General features: G+C 43.3%; 1 protein-coding gene across 1 annotated transcript in view; it reads right to left on the bottom strand.

The window, feature by feature from the left end:
- Positions 1-361: 361 nt before the first annotated feature.
- The window catches only part of LOC138246594 (phospholipase A2 inhibitor gamma subunit B-like), a 30,256-nt gene continuing 9,274 nt past the window's right edge, over positions 362-21,343 (bottom strand). Inside the window, exons 2-5 of the mRNA XM_069201291.1 lie at positions 11,194-11,307; positions 5,014-5,163; positions 3,029-3,169; positions 362-2,528 (exon numbers count right to left, since the gene is read on the bottom strand). Coding sequence (XP_069057392.1) covers positions 2,338-2,528; positions 3,029-3,169; positions 5,014-5,163; positions 11,194-11,307 — 596 coding nt within the window. The 3' untranslated portion in view covers positions 362-2,337. The remainder of the gene's footprint in view (positions 2,529-3,028; positions 3,170-5,013; positions 5,164-11,193; positions 11,308-21,343) is intronic.

The following is a 21,343-nucleotide window of genomic DNA, read 5'->3' as shown; positions in this document are numbered from 1 at the left end:
CTGATGTCTGTTGTTCACTCATAAAGATGACCCATGTGTGTAAGTTTAAAAACCTGCGAGGGCTGCCCTTACGCCTGAGGGGCTCAGGGCTTATAAATAATACACAGTGGTCCTCCTGGAACTCATTTCATCAAGTTTCACTTTTTTGCAGAAAGAAATCATACATGCAATTCATGGAAAGAAAATGTTTGCAAAGCAGCCTGTGTTGTGTGTTACCATATGTGTAAGTTAGCAACCTGCTCATGCGCATGGAGGTTTTGTATTTTGTTTAGGTGCGCCATTCATCCCAAATTGTTTTCCACAGTTGATACGTTTTCCTACGAATCATGACTCCTCAATTTGAAGTTAGAAAAATAAAATCTCAGATTTAAAATCTTTATTTGTACAAGAATAAAAAATAATCAACACTACAGCCTTTTACAAAAATGAGTAATACAGTAGAGCAAGATCTGAACTTCTACTGAGGTTGATCACTGGTATACACAAACTGTACCTTCTCTGCAATGTTGTTGACCTGAAGAATCAATGTAAACACAAGGCAGGGTTAAATAGATTACAAGAACAGGATAGTGAAAATGCTAGGAATAGTCAATAACCGCAATAGGATCAACCACTTGGAGAAGAGCAAAAGCTGTAGTTAATGCATGCATGTTGCCTAATCATGAGGCGTGAAAAAGATACACTAGAACCTTACCTATCTCCTCCTAGCTGCAAGGAGACTTATCTCTTTTACATGAGACCTTTAGAGGGCATTTTCAAAAGCTGTAAAGAAAAACCTGACCCAGAGCAATGTACAGAAGCTATTTACCCAAGTTCCAGACTTAGATCCAGGATTCCCAAGCAGAGGGTGTAAAATGGCCGACTGTGATCGCTGAAGATGGCTAGGAGCGAAACCTGATCTCAACACATTTGTAGACGAAGGAAGGATCAACAAGTTGAGAAGTAACTGCACCACCGCTGCGTCAAAACAAAGTGATGCAACGGGTGGCACAAAGCCTTTGCCGATGAGGCCCTAACTTTGATAATGCTACTCATTGTGCCCTCAGTAGCACAGTGTTCTTTAGTGGCACATGCTGCATGAAGCGGGGAATCTCCTAGGCTCTCATACCTGATTATACTACATTTGGCCAATGGGACAGATTGGAGCTTCAATCTGCCAACTGTTCCTACATCATAACTTAAAACATGTATTTTCTTCCTTAAAAGCTGAAGGTAGAGGAACAACAGAATCCCCATGCTTGAAATCTCTAATTTGAAAATTAAATACAATGCAACACAACACTTAGAAATGTTGCTGCTGTAACGGGCCTGCAGGCTGCCCTGCCTCACTGGCTCCGACGTCACTTCTTCTTTGTTGAAACTGAAGACTGTTCACAAAATGGAGGGTAGCCTGTGCAAGCAAGCAGCTGGCTCGCATTAAAAGAAATAGACACACATAAGGTGCCTTGAAAATAGAAATATAACAGGCAATAAGAATAACCACTATTGAAGAACGTCCAGGGGAATAACAGGAGCACAACAAACCCTGACGATTTTCTGTCCAAATGCTTGGAATTTAGAATCATTAATCTGATGCACTTACTCCATCATTCTTTGTGTCAGATCGAGATACACAAGTCACAAGAACCAGGTCTGTATATTTATTCCTGGCATGATCAAGGAAGACTTAAGTATTTGAAGTCCCTGGCATGGTCTGACATTGCACGTTTCTTGGCGGCAGCTTTTTCCAGCATGCCCTAGTTGGTGTTGTAGTAGTTTGCACTTCCACAGTGCCTGGAGGTAGAGGAAGACTCCCTTTTGAGGATTAAGGGGTGGTGTCATCCTGGGCTCCAGCTCATTTATGCTATTCTGTTCCCCTTCCTTCCCCGCGCCACCTGTTGGGCCCAATGATAACACGTCATTCAACCCCATATTACATCTGAGATCTGTGGGGCTTAAAGGGGCTGGATGGGGATGAGAGAGGAATTTCTGCCACTGCCATCGGACAGACACATGGACCTGATGTTCAGTTCTCTAAAACGTAAAAAACATCTTCTGGCATCAATATCATGTGCATCAAGTCTTACGCCCACGGGTAAGAGGCCATGGGACAATATGTTTGTGTGTCTTCAGACCAGCCGAAGACCACTATTGCAATAACGCAGTATTGAGTCCTTACGGCGTTGAGTGAAAGTGGATGAGATGAGGTAAATGGAAGGAGATGAATGCTGGCATTGCCTGGCCTTTACCCCACTGCTGGTGCATAAAGTCGTGAGGCGCCTCGCAGACAGTACACTCGAGGAGGTTCCTTTGCTCAGGATCAGCTGCACCAGGGAGGTCTGGTTCCATCTCAGGAACCTAGTGCAGTAGTTTCAGGAGCAGGAGTGTGAAGACCGTGAAGAACAAGCCGTGCTCCGGACGGATGGCGCCGTTACTACAGCCCATGACACCATCCGAGGTTGAGCCATTGACAGTGGAGGAGAAAGTACCAATGAAACAAAAGTCAGGACTTGCACAGCCGCGGAATGCAATGTCAGAATTGGTAATACCTGCAACAAAAAAACAAAAAAAGTTATCAACGCCATCCTGCATTCCAGGTAATCCTGTAACCTATACCCCACATCATCCTGTTACCTGCATCGCGAGTGGCCCCCAGTTGGTATGGGATCACTGAATATCAGTTACAGAATATTAATTCACAAAAAATACAGTGGCCTAAATATTGCTTACAAAAATATCTCCCCGTTGGAGTGAATAAAAAATGGAACCAATGGGATTAAACATAAATATTCTGTTTATTTAAGACTATACTTCTATAGGCTTTGATCTGACCTACTACCATCCAGTTAAATCATGTTATCTGCACCTCACACTATCTTTTTACCTACATTCATGTGATTGTGCTATCTCTGCCCTTTGATTCTACTGCTGGCACCTGTTCCCACCCAACATGTAATATGTTATCTATCACACATCGGTTTAGCATTTTTGTAAGGTGCCCCTGGACTGGGGAGCGAGCACAGGCCCCAAGATCAGTCTGCCAGCTTACCTCTAGTCCGGATTCCATAGAAGGCACACATGGTCTGGATCCCTTGGCACTTCATGGTATCCGCAGTGTAACAGTACGTGCTGGTTAATGAGAGGCAGGTTCGGCACGTCACTCCGTTCAGAGTAGTACCAGTTGTTGGCACTAACAAAAACACAATGAGAAAGGCGTCAGCCCGCTGTGCCCAGAACTGGCTGCATACAGAAGGTGGTATGCCAGGAGGCAGGAACGCACAACATCAGAGCTCTTTAATATAGCCTTAGAACCCGCCGTAGCGGGCTCTACCGGCTATTAAAGGCCGGGCATTTAACAAGGGAAAGGGCCTTTAATAGCTGATAGAGCCCGCTACGGCGGGTTCTAAGGCTATTAGAACATTCTGCCACTCAGGGCAGAATGTTCTATTAAATAAAACAAATTGCTCACGGAGCCCGAGGGGATTAAAATCCCTTCGGGCTCCGTGAGACTTTGTTCACAGCTGTTTTCTGTGAACAAAGCGAACACTGGAATGTTGGCACTGCGGGCTTTTGCCGGCCAGTAAAAGCCAGCAGCACTCCATTGTTTTCAATGGAGCTGCCAACGTTCCAATGTTCTAATACCTGTGGCAAGTGGTCACCAAGCTCTCGAAATGTCTGGGCTGGCTCTCCATCTACTGCTTGACACTGAACCACTTGAGAGCTCTGTTATACTAAATTGAAGAACATACCACCTGCCTGGACATAGCGTGAAAAGTGTGTTCTTGTCCAAGAGTAGCTCAGCAATGATTTGAGTTTGTCTAGGTTCAAAAGATGTTTATAAGAGAAAGTCAATGTTTTGTCTAAAGATATTTCAATTGCCGACAAAGAAAGTGTTGCTGTCCTTACATTTCTGGGCCTAAGAGGATTCCAATGTATTGATCAGGACCAATAGTAGGGGCATTTCAATGAAAGATGGAGCAATAGCTTTATTTATAAATGTCTGCAAATAAGCGTAATAATTTCCGAAGCATCCTGTTCTCATGTGGAAATGTGTGTATATTTGGAGAAATAGCTAATATTCCTCAAAAAGGCCTACTAAGCCCCATAGATGCCAGGGATCATGGCTCCCAACTGGAGATGTACAGCCCTTGTATCATGTTTTTTGGGTGGTTGTTATAGACAAGATTTCATCTGTATGTGTATATGTATATATGTATATGACATCTGATATTTGGTATTTTGGCATGAAAGTGTAAAGCTATACCGTGTTGAAGGCAAAGATACTGTCAAGGAGTGATTGGAGCGGACGCTCTATTGTGATAGCAAAGGTGGAATCTTACTTCTTGGCGATCTGGTGTTCTTTAATGGGTCTTCAGTGCTTTCCTAAGTTGGAGCTGGGTTCGCCCAGTCCTGAGGATACAAGTATGTACCAGGCCAGGGGCGCATAAACAGAGAGTGTCTGTTGCTTTGTTTTTTGACTTCTTTGCCTCCAGCCTGGTGATCTCTGGGCTGTGGGTGTTCCTGATGCCACCGGGGTGTGGAGCTTGAAAGCACCAATCATGGTGGCTTCCTGCCATTCATGCACAATAATTGTTTAATGTTATTAATGTTATTTTAACATGCCAACAAAATCACTTTGAGGGAAGCCATCACAAATGACCTACCTTTTACAATATGCATTTGCAGACTGATGGATACTGACATAATGAATGTACACATTTATAAGGGAAAGGGCGGGGAAAGTGGGGTACAGTGATTGTATCTTTCAACCACCACCAGTATTCCTTGATCCTCCCTTGGGGCCTTAACCCTTTTCTGTGCATATGCCGTACAGGCGTGTTTTTCCTTTGGTCATGGTTGGAGCTTCTCACAGGGGTGTGCTATTATAATTAGTCACTGGAGGCTACGTTCAGACCACCAAAATCATTTCACATATTTACATCAAACAGCACAGATGGAGAAGGGAACCAATCATGTGTCCAGAGGTGTAAGTTCATAACACACACAGGATGGGATAACAATATTCATACATACCTGTGGGCTGGCCAGGGTTGCAGTTGTCAGTGGTGCAACAGGTAGAGTTTCCTCTGATTTCAATGTAGGGAGCAGTCATGCTTTGAACCTTGCCACATTTATCACTGTATTGCCCGCAACCTCTTACGTATTCTTTTTTGAGGACTCCATCTGTTAGGAAAATACAACACTGATAAACAAGACAGCCACACAAAGGGAAGGTGTCCTGACAGAGGCACAGCAGCCTTTACTCAGTCCCTAAACTGATGCTTCTTCTATATTCCTAAACTGCAGCTTCTCTTCTCTTCATAACTTGCAACATCTTCTATGTTCCTAAACAGCAGCTTGTTCTCTGTTCCTAAACTGCAGCTTGTTCTCTGTTCCTAAACTGCAGCTTCTTCAGTATTCTGGTGGCAGACATTTCCAGCACAACTTTCTGTTCTCTTTGGGGACTCTATAAATAACAAGCACTGGAGAAGACTGCTGGATTTGATGAGACGACGTATGAAAACACAGTAATGCAGAAATGAGATTTCCATGCATTAGCACATTAATCACTTGGGCGCCATGGAGATTTTTTCACTGTTCACTGTACAACACATCAGTCGCTGTGGATGGAGAGGTGATGTCCAAGCATCCAAGACTGGGAATCAATCTTCTGCTTGCACTAAAGGGATTCACTTTGAAAGTCTCCACCTTGAACTGTAAAGGAAAAGCTTCCCTTGCAAACCTAGGCTTTCTCATTTTTCTATGGCGATCAGCGTGCCATGCAGTTAGACCTGTCAGCCTTAGGGTGGTCTTGCCCTAAACATGTTGCCCTATTTACCAGCAATATTTGCTGAAATTAATTTTTGTTGACCTTAGGACTCTTGGCACCTTACCATTGTTATCCAGTGCTAAAAACTGCCATATTGACTTGGCATAGGAAACCCCTAGCCAAACCTTAAATCCCCCTTTATTACATATGTCACCCCTAAAGTAGGGTCACATGACTGGGTGTAGCTGACTTTTAGACTTTGTGAATTCCTCCAGGACAGTCACACAATAGAGGGATTAGGTGTGCCCCAATGAGCCATCTGCTGGCAGAATAGGGAGGGCGCAGCTGAGCACAGCCCCACTGAACAGCCTGTGCTCTTTCGTCACACAACGGGCCTAACTACCCTGCATTGTAACTGCACTCAGCTTGGACCAGGGAATAGGAGTCAGGAAATTCCATGCACTTCAAAGAACCTTTTAAGAAGCGTCTCCCACCATCCAGAAGAAGGGGACCAGGGTAAAAATAAATAGGACCTTCAGACACACTCTTCAGTTCATTACTGGAGCTGCGGAAGGACTCTCAAGGGGCTGCCTGCTGCTGTGACCTGCTATGCACTCTGCCAGACTGCTGCTGTACCTAGAAAGACTGCTTTGCTGCCTAGAGCCTGCCTTGAAACCTCAGAGGTAATCCCTCCTGGTTTGCCATACACTCTTACCTGCACCCAAGACTACCAGAAGTGATTATAAGGGCTAGTGTGCTGGTCTCCTGTTCAGAGCCACTGAGACATAAAAGGCTCCCACCTTAAACCCACACCTGGACACAGAGTGAGTGCGTCCTGAGCCTCCAGAAAGTGCCCTACCATTCCTGAATCCTTGGTTGTGGTGCTAATGATACCCAGATGGCCAAATCCTAAAACTGAAAAGTTTTGGCCAAAGACTGTGCTGAGAACCCGGAGGAGATCTGGACCAGCCTGCTTGCCTATCTGCCCGAGATGCATCGCCAATAGGATTGACTTTGCAGCTTCTCCTGATATGTTTTTCTCTGCAGCAGAAAATCCTTTCCAGTGGTCCTTCGCCAAAGGGGTATCTCACCTCGTGTATCTCTCTTCTGCTACAGCCCTCTGCCTCGTCCCTCGAGAGATTTTTTACTTCCATTTTTGCGACTAAGACCAAACGTAAAAATCTCACAGCTTTGACCCAAGGCCATCCGATGACGATGCTCCTTCCTTGGACACCTCCTGCAACCTGGCCCTGCTGAACTTTACGTTCTCACTTTTTCTCAGAATTTCTTCCAAGTCCAAAGGTAAGCGCTGACCAGGTCCAATCCACTTCTTTTATCAGAACAACATTCTATCGCCGTTAGGCATATTTTTCGACTTTGATCCCGTCTCGCTTCACTAGATGCCCGCAGCTTTGATCTTTTAGGCACTGGTATTCACTAAAAACTTTTAAAAATCATAACTCTGGTTTTAAGGATTGGTTTTTTTTCATTTTGGTGTCAAATAATTTATTATAATTTACTCAATTTTTCGCTTGGGATTCTTCTTGTGTTGTGTTTTCACTTTATTACTGTTTCTGTGCTGCAAAATACTTTACATATTGCCTCTAAGTTAAGCCTGACTGCTTTATGTGCCGAGCTACCCAGGGTCAAGCACAGGTTAATTTAGTGACTTTTTGTGGCTCATCCTACAAGGCATTGTGGCTGTCGATTTACCAGGGCTCACACCCCAGTCAACCAACAACTTAATTTCTCACACATGCCAAGTCATCATATGTGAAACTGAAAGCAGCTAAAAGTTCTGGCAGATCTTCAGTTTCATTGGTGCTCAGAGGCACAACTCAGCTACACTGGCAAGGAAGGGAGACATTTCCTTTCCAGTGGTATCTCCTCCTAGTGTCTCCCTGCTTGGGGATCTCTGTAGAAGGGTGACCCTCAAGCAGGGATTGATAAAGCTAGACCACTAGGCTAATTGAAGGAGGGAGGAGCCAACTGCTCCTGCCACAGCAACCCACTACGCAAAAAGAACAGATGATGGACGGAATGCAGAACAAATCAAACATTCACCCCCAGTCACAAAGATCTGGGTTTAATCCATCGTTTTTTTGCTCACCACGCCACCCCAGGTTGGCCCCAGCCATATGCAAATCAGTCTTGACCCTGTTCCTCATGGGAACAGTCCAGCCCAAAGTGCCAAGCCAGGTCATACCTGGACCGGAAACAAGCATCAAAGGGCTGGTTTCAGGGTATCACCCTTCATCAGCTAGGCTAGCTTGAATCCAGTGGGGCAGTGAGCACGGGACCCACATCTGGGCATACCCTTCCCACTTGGGGAGACAAATGCAAAAAGAACAGATGATGGACGTAATGCAGAACAAATCAAACATTCACCCCCAGTCATAAAGATATGGGTTTAATCCATCGTTTTTTTGCTCACCACGCCACCCCAGGTTGGACCCAGCCATATGCAAATCAGTCTTGACCCTGTTCCTCATGGGAACAGTCCAGCCCGAACTGCCAAGCCAGGTCCTCCCTAGACCAGAAACAAGCATCCTAGGACCAGTTTCAGGGTATCACCGTTCATCAGCTAGGCTAGCTTGAATCCAGTGACGCAGTGAGCACTATGGCAGTCTTTCTGCGCCATAGAGGGGGTTTGGAGATTTTTACTTCCAAAATTCCCTAAGAGGTGTAGAAACCCATAAGACACCAGTTTTAAAAAATAAAAATGGAAAGAGAGCTGGCTCATTCTGGCATCGGACCACAACCCCATCCCTGTGATTTCGCTTAACTCCAATGTGCCTATGGGATGAAGCAGAAAGCCCACTGGACACCAAGGACTGGTCCATCTACAAGGGTCACAAAGCTCAGATTATGGTGACTCCTGCAGCAGTAAGTGTGAGATCCCCAGTGGGTAGCCACTGATACAGATACTAACCTCAGTGGGTGATATGGAAACATCAAACCTGAACACTGAAGGTTTCTGGTTGGGCCCTACCCAAGAATAAAGACTAGTTTCCTGGTGCAGGGATCATAACACAACCCAAAACAAGTTGAGGATTTAGAAAGAAATAGACAGTAAATTGACAAACTAGCTCCAGGCCTCCTCACTGCTGTTTCCTGTCCCACGGCAGTTAGAGGACATTGCTGGGCTACCCTAGGAAGAGCAGTGGCTCCCCAGCCCTGTCAAGGAGATGTATAACCATCAAGGTTCCTCAATGGAACATGGAATGTAAGCGTGAGTGAGCCACCAGGAATGACAAGTGTATATGTGCTGTGTTCCCATGCTAAATGAGCTGTAGTAATATGCTAACCCAGCTATTCCAGATGTTTGTAGGAGGATATATAGAAATTCATGCTACATATCGTACATGTACATGGCGCTTCTAGACCAACCAGGTAGCACCACTAATTATTAATGACTAAGGGCCTGACTTAGAGTTTGGCGGATGGGTTACTCCATCACATACGTGAAGGATATCTCATCCGCCAAATTACAGGTGCAATTATATTTTATGGCACTTGTAATACTGTGTACAGGATATCCATTAAGTTTGTGATGGAGTAACCCATCTAAGAAGGTTTGAGACCTTGTATACCTATTGTTTTATTTTACAGTTCTGTAAAGCACACTACTAACCTCAAGAGCATCCTAAAGATAACAAAACAGTCAATAAGTAGAATGATAAAGGGTAATTGCAGATTACAGAACAAGTACATCTTCAGCGGTTTCCTAAATGCAAGAAGAAACTTTGTTTATTATCATTTTCTTTTAAAGGGGCGGGCCATGGGGGTGACGAGCAGTGAGGGGGAATGCAGAGCACTCCCCCTCAAAGCGCATGTGTGTTTGGCTGGCCATCTAGGGCCGGCCAAACACAAATGCGCAGCAGGCTTTCTCCAGCCCAGCAACACAGTTGCTGGGACGCCATAACAGGTTCCCCGGCAATCCTGGTGTTGCTTTCATGCTCAAGCTAGCATGAAAGCAGTGCCAGGATTGGTCAGAGCAGCAGTGACTGCCACTCAGACACAACCCAGGGGCCTGTGAAGTTTCTCCAGCCCGGCAGAGAAACCTAAGAGCACACGTGTGTATAGCTGGCCCTCTTAGGCCGTCCAAACACGCATACACACTTAGTGCACACCATTCTCATTCCCCCTCCCATGGCCCAGCTCCGCCTCTCCCTTCACATACTGGCTGAGCCAGCATCAGAAAAATAAAACGATATTCAAGTATTTTATTTTTCTGCTTCTGGCTCTTAATGACGCTCCTCCGTCATTGTGGAGAGCTACTCCTGATAGTTTTACAAATAAGGTTGATAAAACCAAAAGAAAAATATCTGCACTTAAAAAAAATAAAGAAAATCAAACTGAAGGATTCATGAAAAGATGTATCCGCTTATCACATAACTTAAAAAGCCAAATACATTTCCAAAATGGTTCTCTGTCTTGGAGTTCAACACATTCTCCTCCACACACACACACTCATGCATTAATCTCTCTTTTTTTTCTCCATAAAAACATAGCGCAATTCTTACCAAAACTAAAAGCCAAGTCTGGACCCAAAGTCCTAGACTGCCATTGACCACCAACCAACCAGCATTCCACTCTATTTCAACGCCAGCGACCACATCCTGTTGGTCGGGATCATTTTGGCTGGCAAGTAGAGTCCCTCAAGGATAAAACCAGTCACCCAACACCTACAACCTGTGCGTTGGACCACCAGGATTGCTGATCGCACAAGAGCAAACAGCAACTGCTCATCTACTTGCTGATGCATTTAGCTATACCTACAATGTGTGGGTTGGAAAAGCCATTAAAAAAAAACACCTAATTCCATTATTTTTCATGCATTAAATGCTAAAGATATCCATAGATATGTCAAAGGATAGTGTCCCCACCAATATAGGCCTAATATTCTGAAATTCTAATTCACAAGCATGAGCATGTCAGCAAATACCTTTTTCTATTAACGTCCGTGCATCGTTTTGTGTGTCCATTAAAAGCCTAATTCTACAGTTTATATTTTAAAAATGCAATCCCCTGTAAATCTCAAGAAATTCCCTGGGTTTCACATATTACAGCTGTAACAGCCTCATACATGTGGAATTTCCGCTTTTTCAAAGTAAGAAGTTGATACATTTGGTACAGTTCACGGAAGAGTCCTCTTCTATAGTGAGGCAGTTTCTATGTTCACAAGTTACTACAAGATGAAAGGAAATTGATTTTCTTCTTTAAACATTGAAAGTAGAAGCTCTACCTAAAACAAGATGGCAATTAACCAGATCTGATAAATGGGTGAATAATCTGTAAAGGTTTGAAATTTTATTTTAGTCCTGATGATGACTAGGTTACAAAGGTCTTAAAGCCGAAACATATATAAACTTTCACATACATATCATTAGCCTTCCTGTACCTGTTGCATGGGACCCTCTTATTTGGAAGTTTCTACTTACCAGAGGTAGTTTCAGTGTACTTAGTGTAACAAATATCAGTGGGAGTGGGGCAGGTAATGCTAGGGGTCGAGCAGTATATGTTGCTGGTGCATTCCACACAGGAGAGGGCTTCGCCTGAAAGATCAAATGGAGAAACTTTGTGTTAGTCTCACATGCTACTTATAATATGCCTGTGTATCCTCTTTTAGGAGTAAAATCACTGACTGCAAACACAGATTTATTAAAAGTTAAAGTCAAAGGCCTAATTTACAAAGTTTGTTTTTCCATTTGGAAAGCAAGCAAAAAATCGCAAACAGTGTGGTAACCAAATTCAGCAGACCCCAGCTAAAGGAGTGCAGATGGCATTGAGCACATACTGGTGTACATACCTAGGACTTATTCATTTGCTCTGTAAGTAGTCAGCCAGGTGGTCCTTCCATATTTAGGAGTGTGTCTCTAATTCAGCAAAGGATGCAGGTAAAAATGTGCCAGCTTGGCCCTCCTTCCCCTCTACCCGGTTTGTGTATGGAAAGCCACAGAGGAATGTGCAAGGCAGTTAGGACGACAGCTCTGACCCTCTGTCTCTCTTGTGAACTCCCCAGGTGCTGTACAAGTCAAGTCAAGCTTTTTTTCCAGTTAAGCTGCGTGCATTGAAAATTTGCATCTAGAGGTGATGGCCAGTGGTGTAACAAAGGCCTCCGCAGCGCAGTGGGTCGAATCTCAGTGAGCCCCCCTCACCACAGAACTCGGGCCTGAGAGATCCCGAGTGTATCCGAATGGGGCCCTTCCATGTATTTTGCGGGGGGCTCAAGTTTTGTCTCGCCAGTGGTGATAGCCTTTGTGTAAAAACAACTGACGTCACCCACCTGGGTTAAAGCAAAGAGGCTGTTGACGCCAGGTTGCCTCTATACCTTAATAAACAAAGGTGATGGTGTCGATGGATAACAAAGGCCCTGATTCCCAGTAGGTCAGGAAATTGTGAGATATATTGTATTCGGTAAATACCAACACCCCAATATTTACCTCATATTTCTCTAGAAAAAAACGTATAACATGCAGAGTTGGTATTTAATTCAAGCGTCTGCATGTTTTATTGTTTTCAGGCCCTTTTTTCGATATACATTTTAGTAAGTCTGACCTGACGAAATATTTCTAGGTAAAATACCGTGGGGGAATAGGGATTGAAAAACTTGGAATTCCAATCGCTGTGCAAATAGCTGTTTGCATGCGGATCAGTATTTAATTTCGGGCTCTAAATTAGGTCTTGAGTGTGCTCTGGGCACGAGAGATAAGGTGAGAATGTTGTGTTAGCTCTAGAATGGGCTTTTGAAATGTGCAGAGTGGAGAGCGACAGTTGACGGGGAGAGAAGAGGATGTTGGTTGGCGTAGGGATATTTGTTTGGCTTCTAACTAAATAAACCATCGCCACTTCCAATCATTTACTGGTGTCGTTCGTGCCTGCCACTCCGCCCACCCTTCTTACATTGGTGATGTAAAAAAAAAAAAAAAGCGGATCGGAGATGAGCGGAGTCTGCGGATGGGAACGCTGGATTGCTGACAAGTAAACAAGTGTCAGCTGAGCCCTAACAACACGCCTGTGAATCTTCCCTGTCAAGTCGTTTACATCCAGGTATTTCATTTTGTGCCGGCGTGTTTATTTTTGGCTTCAGCCCTTCCTGGAGCTTCGCCGCGCGAGGATCTAACGTGCAAACCCTAACAACAGTAACCATTGACGTGTGAGGCAACGCGTCTTCTGCTGGGGTTTGAGCTTCGCGAGGAACTCACATGCACACCCCTGGCAACAGTAACAATCGACGCGTCCTGAAACAACGCGTCTCCTACTGAGGCCCATGTTCTCAGGCAACTGTAACCTACAGTGTGCCTTCAATCGTGCCTCGCTCTGAGACACCTCAAGTTTTACCTTCTGCTCTGATTTGTGCCTATTATTCTTGTTGTGTTCGGAGTGTTGCGATTTTAAGATCAGTGACAGAACATATTTTTTTCCTTGTTTTATTTCTTTTCTTGGCAATAGAGATATCATCATCAAATTGTGTGCCATTTCATACTGCTGTTTCAAGCTACTTTAACTAATTGTGTGCCATTTCATTCTGCTGTTTCGAGCTACTTTAACTCAACTTGCCGATCACAAAATTCTCTTTTCACTGGTTGCAATGCAGAACGTACCTGCTGCACCGTTCTTTTTAACTTCTCCCGGTGACCCACCCATTCCATGGCAAAAGTGGAAAAAGGTATTTAACAACTATGCTAGAGTGTGTGGTACTTCATTGAGCGCCGAAAGGAAGACATCACTATTAATGCTCTGTTTAGGCACTGAGGGCCAAGAAGTCTTTGAAAATCTACCTGATCTTTCAGATACAGACTCTACTGGCCTCAACGAATTTGAGATTTGTTTAAGGAAACTGGATCTGCATTACTTACCAAAAGTAAGTACAGTTCTTGAAAGGTACCAATTTGGAAAAAGGATGCAACGCCAAGGTGAGACGATGGAACAATATATAACGGAGCTCAGAAGACTTGCTCCTACTTGTGCGTTTGGAAATTCTTATGAGGAACTTTTGAGGGATCAATTCATGCTTGGCTGCTCCTTGGAGAAGGCAAAGGAGAGCATGTGGCAAAAGGACAATCCATCCCTAGATTAAGTCCTAGTATTGGCAAGAACCTGTGAACACTCCAGGAAATGTGTTGAAGTTCTTCGAAAAACTCCATTGTATCTGACACAACAAGAGAAGAAGGAGCCTCTGTGAAAGCAATACAGTGCAACAATACTTACAATAAAGTTGGTGGGGATTCAGTAAAGAGAAAGAGAACATTTGCTGAGAAATGTTTTAGGTGTGGAAATATCGGCCACGTGGCCAATAACAAGGAATGTCCTGCCTGGAAAATACTCTGTAGGAACTGTGGTAGAGTTGGACATCTTGCAAAATGTTGCAGGGTGAAGAATAACACAAAGAAAATAAGAGAAGTGTGGTGTGATGGTGACACAAATTATGCCGAAGCAGTGAATGTGATTCAGGTCTTACAAACAAGTGTTGGGTCTTTTGATGGTCCTGTGGAGTCAATCTTGGTTAATGGTAAACCCCTCAAAATTCTCTTTGATTCTGGGGCAAACATTACATTAGTACCAAAAACATTTTATGATCAGTATTTAAAGGGGACAGTCGACTTGTTAAAACCAGATGTGATACCCAAGGGTTATGGTGGCGAACCAATCAAGTTGTTGAGTTACTTTTGGGGAACTATAGAATTTAAGGAACGCCTCATTCCAGCAAAAGTGTACGTCTCTGTAAAAGGGGACTCCTTAATTAGTTGGTTTCATCAACGTGATCTCCGAATTTTGCTTGATCCAAATGAAGACCCTCCTGTTAGGCTGAAGGATAACCACACAGTTCAATCCGTTTCAGAAGATGTGTGTGTTTGGGTGAAATAATTTCCAGATGTGTTTAGCAAGAGATTAGGTTGTCTTAAGAACTATGTACATAAAATTAGGCTTAAGCCTGGAGCACAGCTGAAGGCAGCGAAAGTGAGAAATGTACCCTTGTTGGTAAGGGACAAAATGAAAGCTGAGATCGATAAGCTCATCATGAATGGGATCATTCAAGAGGTTGAGGCTTCAGAATGGGTGGTGCCAGTTGTTATGACAAGGAAGGCCAACGGCGAAGCTAGACTCTGGGTTGATCTCAGAGATCTAAACAAGTCCGTCATCATAGACCACTATCCTCTCCCAAATATTACAGAGTTGTTGTGTTCGCTTTGTGGGGCAAGGCACTTCTCAACTCTAGATTTGACCTCTGCTTACCATCAAATTAATTTGCATAATTCTTCCCAAGAACTTTCCACTTTTATAACACCATTTGGCACATTCAAGTTCCTTAGAATGCCGTTTGGGTTGATTTCTGCAGCGTCGGTTTTTCAGAGGGCCTTGGAAAGAATTTTGAGAGGCATGGAGGGGGTGAAAGTGTATCAGGACAATCTTTTAATCACAGGGACCAATCAAGTAGAACACAATGAGAGACTGAGGATGGTTTTAGAGAAACTACGAAACAATGGCCTAACGCTCAAAGCTGAGAAGTGTAGGATAAATATTCCCAACATTGAGTACTTAGGTCATGAGATTTCGGCAAAAGGAATTCGTCCCAAGGCGAGTTTAGTCAATACTATAAAAAATGTACCCAGTCCACAAAATAAAGAAGAACTTGTAAAGTTTCTAGGGATGGCGGAGTTTTATAATAAATTTGTCTCACGCTTTGCAGAAAGAACCTATTACATGAGACAATTGTTGAAGAAAAGAGCAGAATTTAAGTGGGGTCAGGTATGTGAAAGAGTATTAGGACATCAAAGCCAGCCTGGATAAGGCAGCAGATTTAGGGAGTTTTGACGCACATGATGAAATTATTTTGATGACTGATGCCAGCTCAAAGGGTCTTGGGGCGGTTTTATAGCAAAAAAAACACGGTCAAATTAGGACAATCCTTTTTGCATCTAGATGTTTGAAGGGAGCAGAATTCAATTATTCAGTTGTTGAAAAAGAGGCGCTTAGTGTCTTTTGGGCAGTGAGAAAACTGAGGAAGTTTTTATGGGGACATAAATTTCAGATAGTGACTGACCACAAGCCTTTCATAGAAGTATTTACTAAAAAAGGAATAGAGATGATCTCACATAGAATCAGGAAGTGGGTAGTGGCATTGCAAGAATTTGTATTCGTGATTTCCTACATGCCTGGGACATTAAATGTTCAGGCTGATTGTCTTTCGAGACTGTGCCCAGACACGGGAAAAGATGATGAGATCATTGAAGGAGGGTGTTTTGCAGACATTGTAGCTGATGAGGAGATACAGGTATGTATTGTTACTGAGGGAACGATTTCGGAACCAATGTGGGTAGATGAATTGTCAAAAGACGTCACGTTGCAGGAAGTACTAAGTAAAATTACAAATGGTTGGGGTGTCAAGGAGAAACTATGTGAAGAAATGTCAGGTTACTGGCAGGTCAGAAATGAATTGTCTGTGGTTGATGGGCTATTGATGAAATGCAGCAAGTTGGTTCCACCAGCCAGCTTGAGAAAGGGTCTTGTTAATCGTTCTCACTCAAGCCACATGGGCATCTCCAAACAAATGAGAGATTAAGGGACGCCTACTGGTGGCCTGCCATGGACATCACGGTTGAAAGAGATGTGAGGAATTGCCATGAGTGCGTGTGTTCTGATAAGGTATTAAAATGTAGGATTCAGCCCATGGTCATACGTGAGGAGTCTTCCGGTCCCTGGGTTGACATAGCCTTAGACATTTTAGGTCCAATTAAACTTAAATCTGTTGACCGATACGTTTTAGTCTGCATTGACATGTTCTTCCGCTGGCCTGAAGTCAAATTTGTGAATTCGGTTGAATCAAGAGACATAATTAATTTTCTTGATGACCTGTTTGAAAGAGAGGGCTTCCCCTCTACTTTACTGACTGACAATGGGGTGCAGTTTGTCTCTGAAGCAACGAAGTCTTTTTTAAGAGAAAGGAATGTGGTACATAAAAGAACAGCTCTTTATCACCCAGAGTCTAATGGAGTTGTTGAGCGCTTTCTAAAAGTGCTGAAACAATGCATGCAATTAGCGCTTGGTAATAGTGTTGAGTGGGAGAGTGAAGTAAAAAAAAAAAGGTTCGGGAATATCGTTTAACACCACATTCCAACACAGGGGTGACTCCTTTCCAGTTGTTCAAAGGTAGGGTGCCTTACAGTGAGATTGAACCCAGGTGGGTAATGGAGAAAAGGAAAGAGGTTAATGATCAAGTAGATAACATTGAAGGTTGGAGAGAGAGAGAGAGACAGAGAGAAGTGAAAGGGAAAAGAAAGTTGAGGTATGATGAGCGAAAAGCTGTAAAAAGAACAGTGTTGCATGAAGGTGATTATTTTAAAATAAGGTCTCCAAGGAAGGAGGGGAAAACCATCTAAATTCAAGGGTCCATTTAAAGTCATAAGACTGTTTAGGAATGTGGTGAAAACGGAAGACCACAGGATATGGAATCTGAATAGGGTGGCTAAATGTTTGGGACCCAATGTAGATGTTCAAGACTCTCACTGGACGTTACTGCTCAAGATGCCCGAATCACTCCATGTGTTACTAAGATGCGAGACCCAGCTGAGACTTGGCCAAAAAGAAATGTATCAAAGCCGTCATGGTTCAGGGACTATGTAAAGTGAACTTTGAGCTATGTTTTATCTTCATGGACTTTGTGATGCTATGTTCAATCAGTTTGCCTTAGTTTGTAAACAACATAATTTGTTCAAGGTCTATGTGCAATTAGTATTTAGTTCTGCTAAGAATTTTTGTTAATCTGATATGGGGAAGGTGGTGTGGTATCCTAGTAACGTGTAGGTGCGTGCGCTCTGGGCACGAGAGATAAGGTGAGAGTGCGCTCTGGGCACGAGAGATAAGGTGAGAATGTTGTGTTAGCTCTAGAATGGGCTTTTGGAATATGCAGATTGGAGAGCGACAGTTGACGGGGAGAGAAGAGGATGTTGGTTGGCGTAGGGCTATTTGTTTGGCTTCTAACTAAATAAACCATCCCCACTTCCAATCATTTACTGGTGTTGGTTGTGCCTGCCACTCCGCCGACCTTCTTACAAGTGCCAGTCATGCATCTGCCTTTTATGCCGAGATAGTAGTGTATAGACCCCTTGGGTGGACTCTTCATCCCTTCTCCAGCATGCAGAGCCCCTCTGAACCAGGGCATCTGCGTGCAGGCCCATTGCACACCATGCTAAGCATTGTACTCGATGCTCTGTGCAATATTAGTCCTGGCATAACATTCCAATCCCTGGGCAAACTCGTTTTTGCAGGGATCTGAATTAAAAGCCCTGGGTGTGGTGAATTCCAGTAGGTATGGGGTAAAAATGTGTGCTTAATACTGTGAAAGTTAAGAATGTGTTTTCTGTGCATGTACAAGATGGCGGCAGGAGCTGGCGTCTCGCGCTGACAGCTTTCTCACTCCAGGAGAAGATGCTCGCTGACTGCACGTCTGTAGCTCACGTGTGGACCCCTCAAACCACATGAGCTTACAGACCCCCAGAAATACGGCCAGGAATGTATTTGAACATTTCTATGTGTACATCTATCCCCAGTGTCTTCATATGAGACTGTTTTTCATGGGCACAATTTATTAGCCATTAGCCTGAAATAGTGGATATTAAAGTGAAGTGTGCTGTGATTGGAAAATACCAATTCCAGTAAGCCCATGCTTCAATGCTATACATTACTTCTCTAATACATCTATATTGATGACCGACAACTTAAAGTTTTCGAATGCATTAGCAGCATCAAAGACGTCAATATATGGCAAAGGCTTGTCAGTCCCGGTATTTACATAGTAATGAAAATGAAACATTTATAGCAAAAAGGATTCGCAAACTCTTTCTAAACAAAGCATTCAAAATATTCAGTATGATCACTTTATAACATTAATGGAAAAAAGAGGCGGGGAAAAAATAAAAGATAGAGGAAAAAGAGAGATAGATAAAAGGAGAAATGAAATAGAATCAAACATAAGTTTTAACTATAAATTACAATCACACATCTGAAAATATCATGGTACACGTTTTGGAGGGGACGCTGGCCCCTTGTACACAACGCTTTAAAATTTTGAACCATAGGATACTGAGATCAAATTTGTAGTGTGGTTGAACAATTTTTGAATGTACTGCATAAACCTTGTGAGCCAAAAAGTATATTTTGGGGTGAGCCTGCGAGTCCACGCGCTAGTACATGCGTCTCACATGCAAGACTCTGTTGTGTTCAGTAAAGAGCTTGAAGCCCGCCTGTCACTCACCATTTGTTGGTTTGCGTGGCACTCTTCTTTACAGCCTCGTAATTCTTCAAGGCAGGCTTGGCATCATTTCAGTTTGTCTGTGTGGAGCAGGCATCAATTATTAATTGATTTCAACTTAAATAGTGCCCGTCCGCTGCTCCCGACGTGATGGAGGTACTATTTTGTTCTAATTTCCAATGCCTTGCAAACAGAAGGCTTGCTTAGATTCTGTTATCGAGTACCTGTTTTCTCCTGATGTTTAGGTTAAGTTTATACTTTTATTGAAAGTTTTAATATTGCTTTTTCGCCTATGCTCTCTATGACGAGGCGTATGCTTGATAGCACTACACACTGACGGCAGTAAAGACTATTATTATTAGAACTATTATTTTCTTTGGATACCTTGAGCAGTGTTTGTCGTTTCTCCTTGATGATACATATTCTGTTCACTTAAATTTGGAAAAAAGATATACTGGGCATTTTAATGTCATTCCTCACATGACAATGAGTTGCCAGGTAAGATCAGTCCTTCTCCTACCCAGCTGCCAAGAACTGGAGAAATCATCCCAACCACCCTCCACCTTTGCACCTCACACAATCTCCTTGTTCCATCAACTTGTACTTCTTTTCCCTGTCTGGGTCCATGATGGAACTGTTTGGCAGGTTTCTCCTTGTGATGACTGAGCTGAGTGATATCAGAGGATGGCAGTGGATTCTGTTTGTCTTGTTTCAAGTTGCTTTGTCCACAGAAAACAAATGACTGCACTCTCCCACATAGGAAGGCATTGTTGGTGTACTTTTGGGGCGTCCTACTGGTCTTTTGGGTATTGATCTGGCTATTTCTGTTTCATAGGGATTCATTTCCAAACTCCAGGAGTATCAATTGACTGAAAATAGCTTCATCCTGATCTTTTGTGGTTGTGCTATTCATCGGGTGAGACACATGCGTTGAACATCCCACATGTTGACATATGCGCTAAATAACGATCCCATTGTGCACACTAAAAATTCATAATCTGTGTTTTTTAACATCTGTGTTTTTTTACTGAATAGTGTAGCATTGTTATTTACCCTATTACCCTATAAGCAAATGCAGTGGTATTTGCCACCAAACTCGTAACCAAGGCCTTTGACTTTTCCAAAATGAAGAAGATCTGGCCTGGTTTTAGGGAGTTGGGACAGATAACCTTGAGAGAATGGTACATTGATGGTCAGATGCTGTAGGAGGCAGGCCTGGTGTGTGGTGGGTACCTATGGTACTTACACCTTATACCAGGTATCCCTTATTAGTGTAGTGTAGGTAGTGTCTAGAAGCCAGGCTCTCTAGAGGTAGCTGTGGATGAGCAGCCAAGGCTTATCCAAGAGACACGGAAAGCTCATGCAATACCACATTAGTCACACATTACGGACACACATGAAAGAAAAGACTCAGTGTTACAAAAATAAAGGGACTTTATTTTGGTGACAAAAATACCAAAAATTCCATAGAGGCTATACTCACTTAGGATTTAAGTAATACACAAATTATATACACTAGTATGCAGAAATAGGCATAAAACTATGAGAAAACAGTCTAATATAGTGAAATCACAATAGAGAATAATGGCCCTGGGGGAGCACAAACCATATACTAAAAAAAAATGGAATGCGAGAGTCGGTCCCCCACCTAGGTAAGTGGAATGTGTAGGAGAGCTGGGAGCACTAGGAATTGCCCAAAAGGTAAGTACCACATTGTAGGAGGCTGGCATGGCTTATAGTGGGTACCTTGTGGTACGTACACCCTGTGCCAGGTCCAGTTATACCTTATTAGTAGAATAGAGGTGTTTCTAGCAGCTTAGGCTGATAGAAGGTAGCTATGGCAAAGCAGCTTAGGCTGAACTAGGAGACATGCAAAGCTCCTACTATACCACTTATATCATATAGCACAATATCATAAGAAAACACAATACTCAGAGTTACTAAAACTAAAGGTACTTTATTTTTATGACAATATGCCAAAAGTATCTCAGTGAGTACCCTCAGTTAGAAGGTAAGTAATATACACATGTTATATGTACACAAACCCAAAACAGGTAAGTAATAGTAAGAAAAGTAATGCAAACAGTGTAGAATTACAATAGGATGCAATAGGTGAACATAGGTCTAGGGGCAACACAAACCATATACTCCAAAAGTGGAATGCGAATCACGAATGGCCCCCAGACCTATGGGAGCTTGTAGAGGGTCGCTGGGACTGTAAGAAAACCGTCAGGGTGTCCAAGATACCCCACCCCAAGACCCTGAAAAGTAGGAGTAAAGTTACCCTACTACCCCAGAAAGACACAATAGTAGTGATAGGGGGATTCTGCAAGAACCAC

Source organism: Pleurodeles waltl, chromosome 7 (genome assembly GCF_031143425.1).
Source record: "Pleurodeles waltl isolate 20211129_DDA chromosome 7, aPleWal1.hap1.20221129, whole genome shotgun sequence".
Classification (NCBI taxonomy): Eukaryota; Metazoa; Chordata; class Amphibia; order Caudata; family Salamandridae; genus Pleurodeles; species Pleurodeles waltl.
This window is presented reverse-complemented; position numbering and strand designations above follow the sequence as displayed.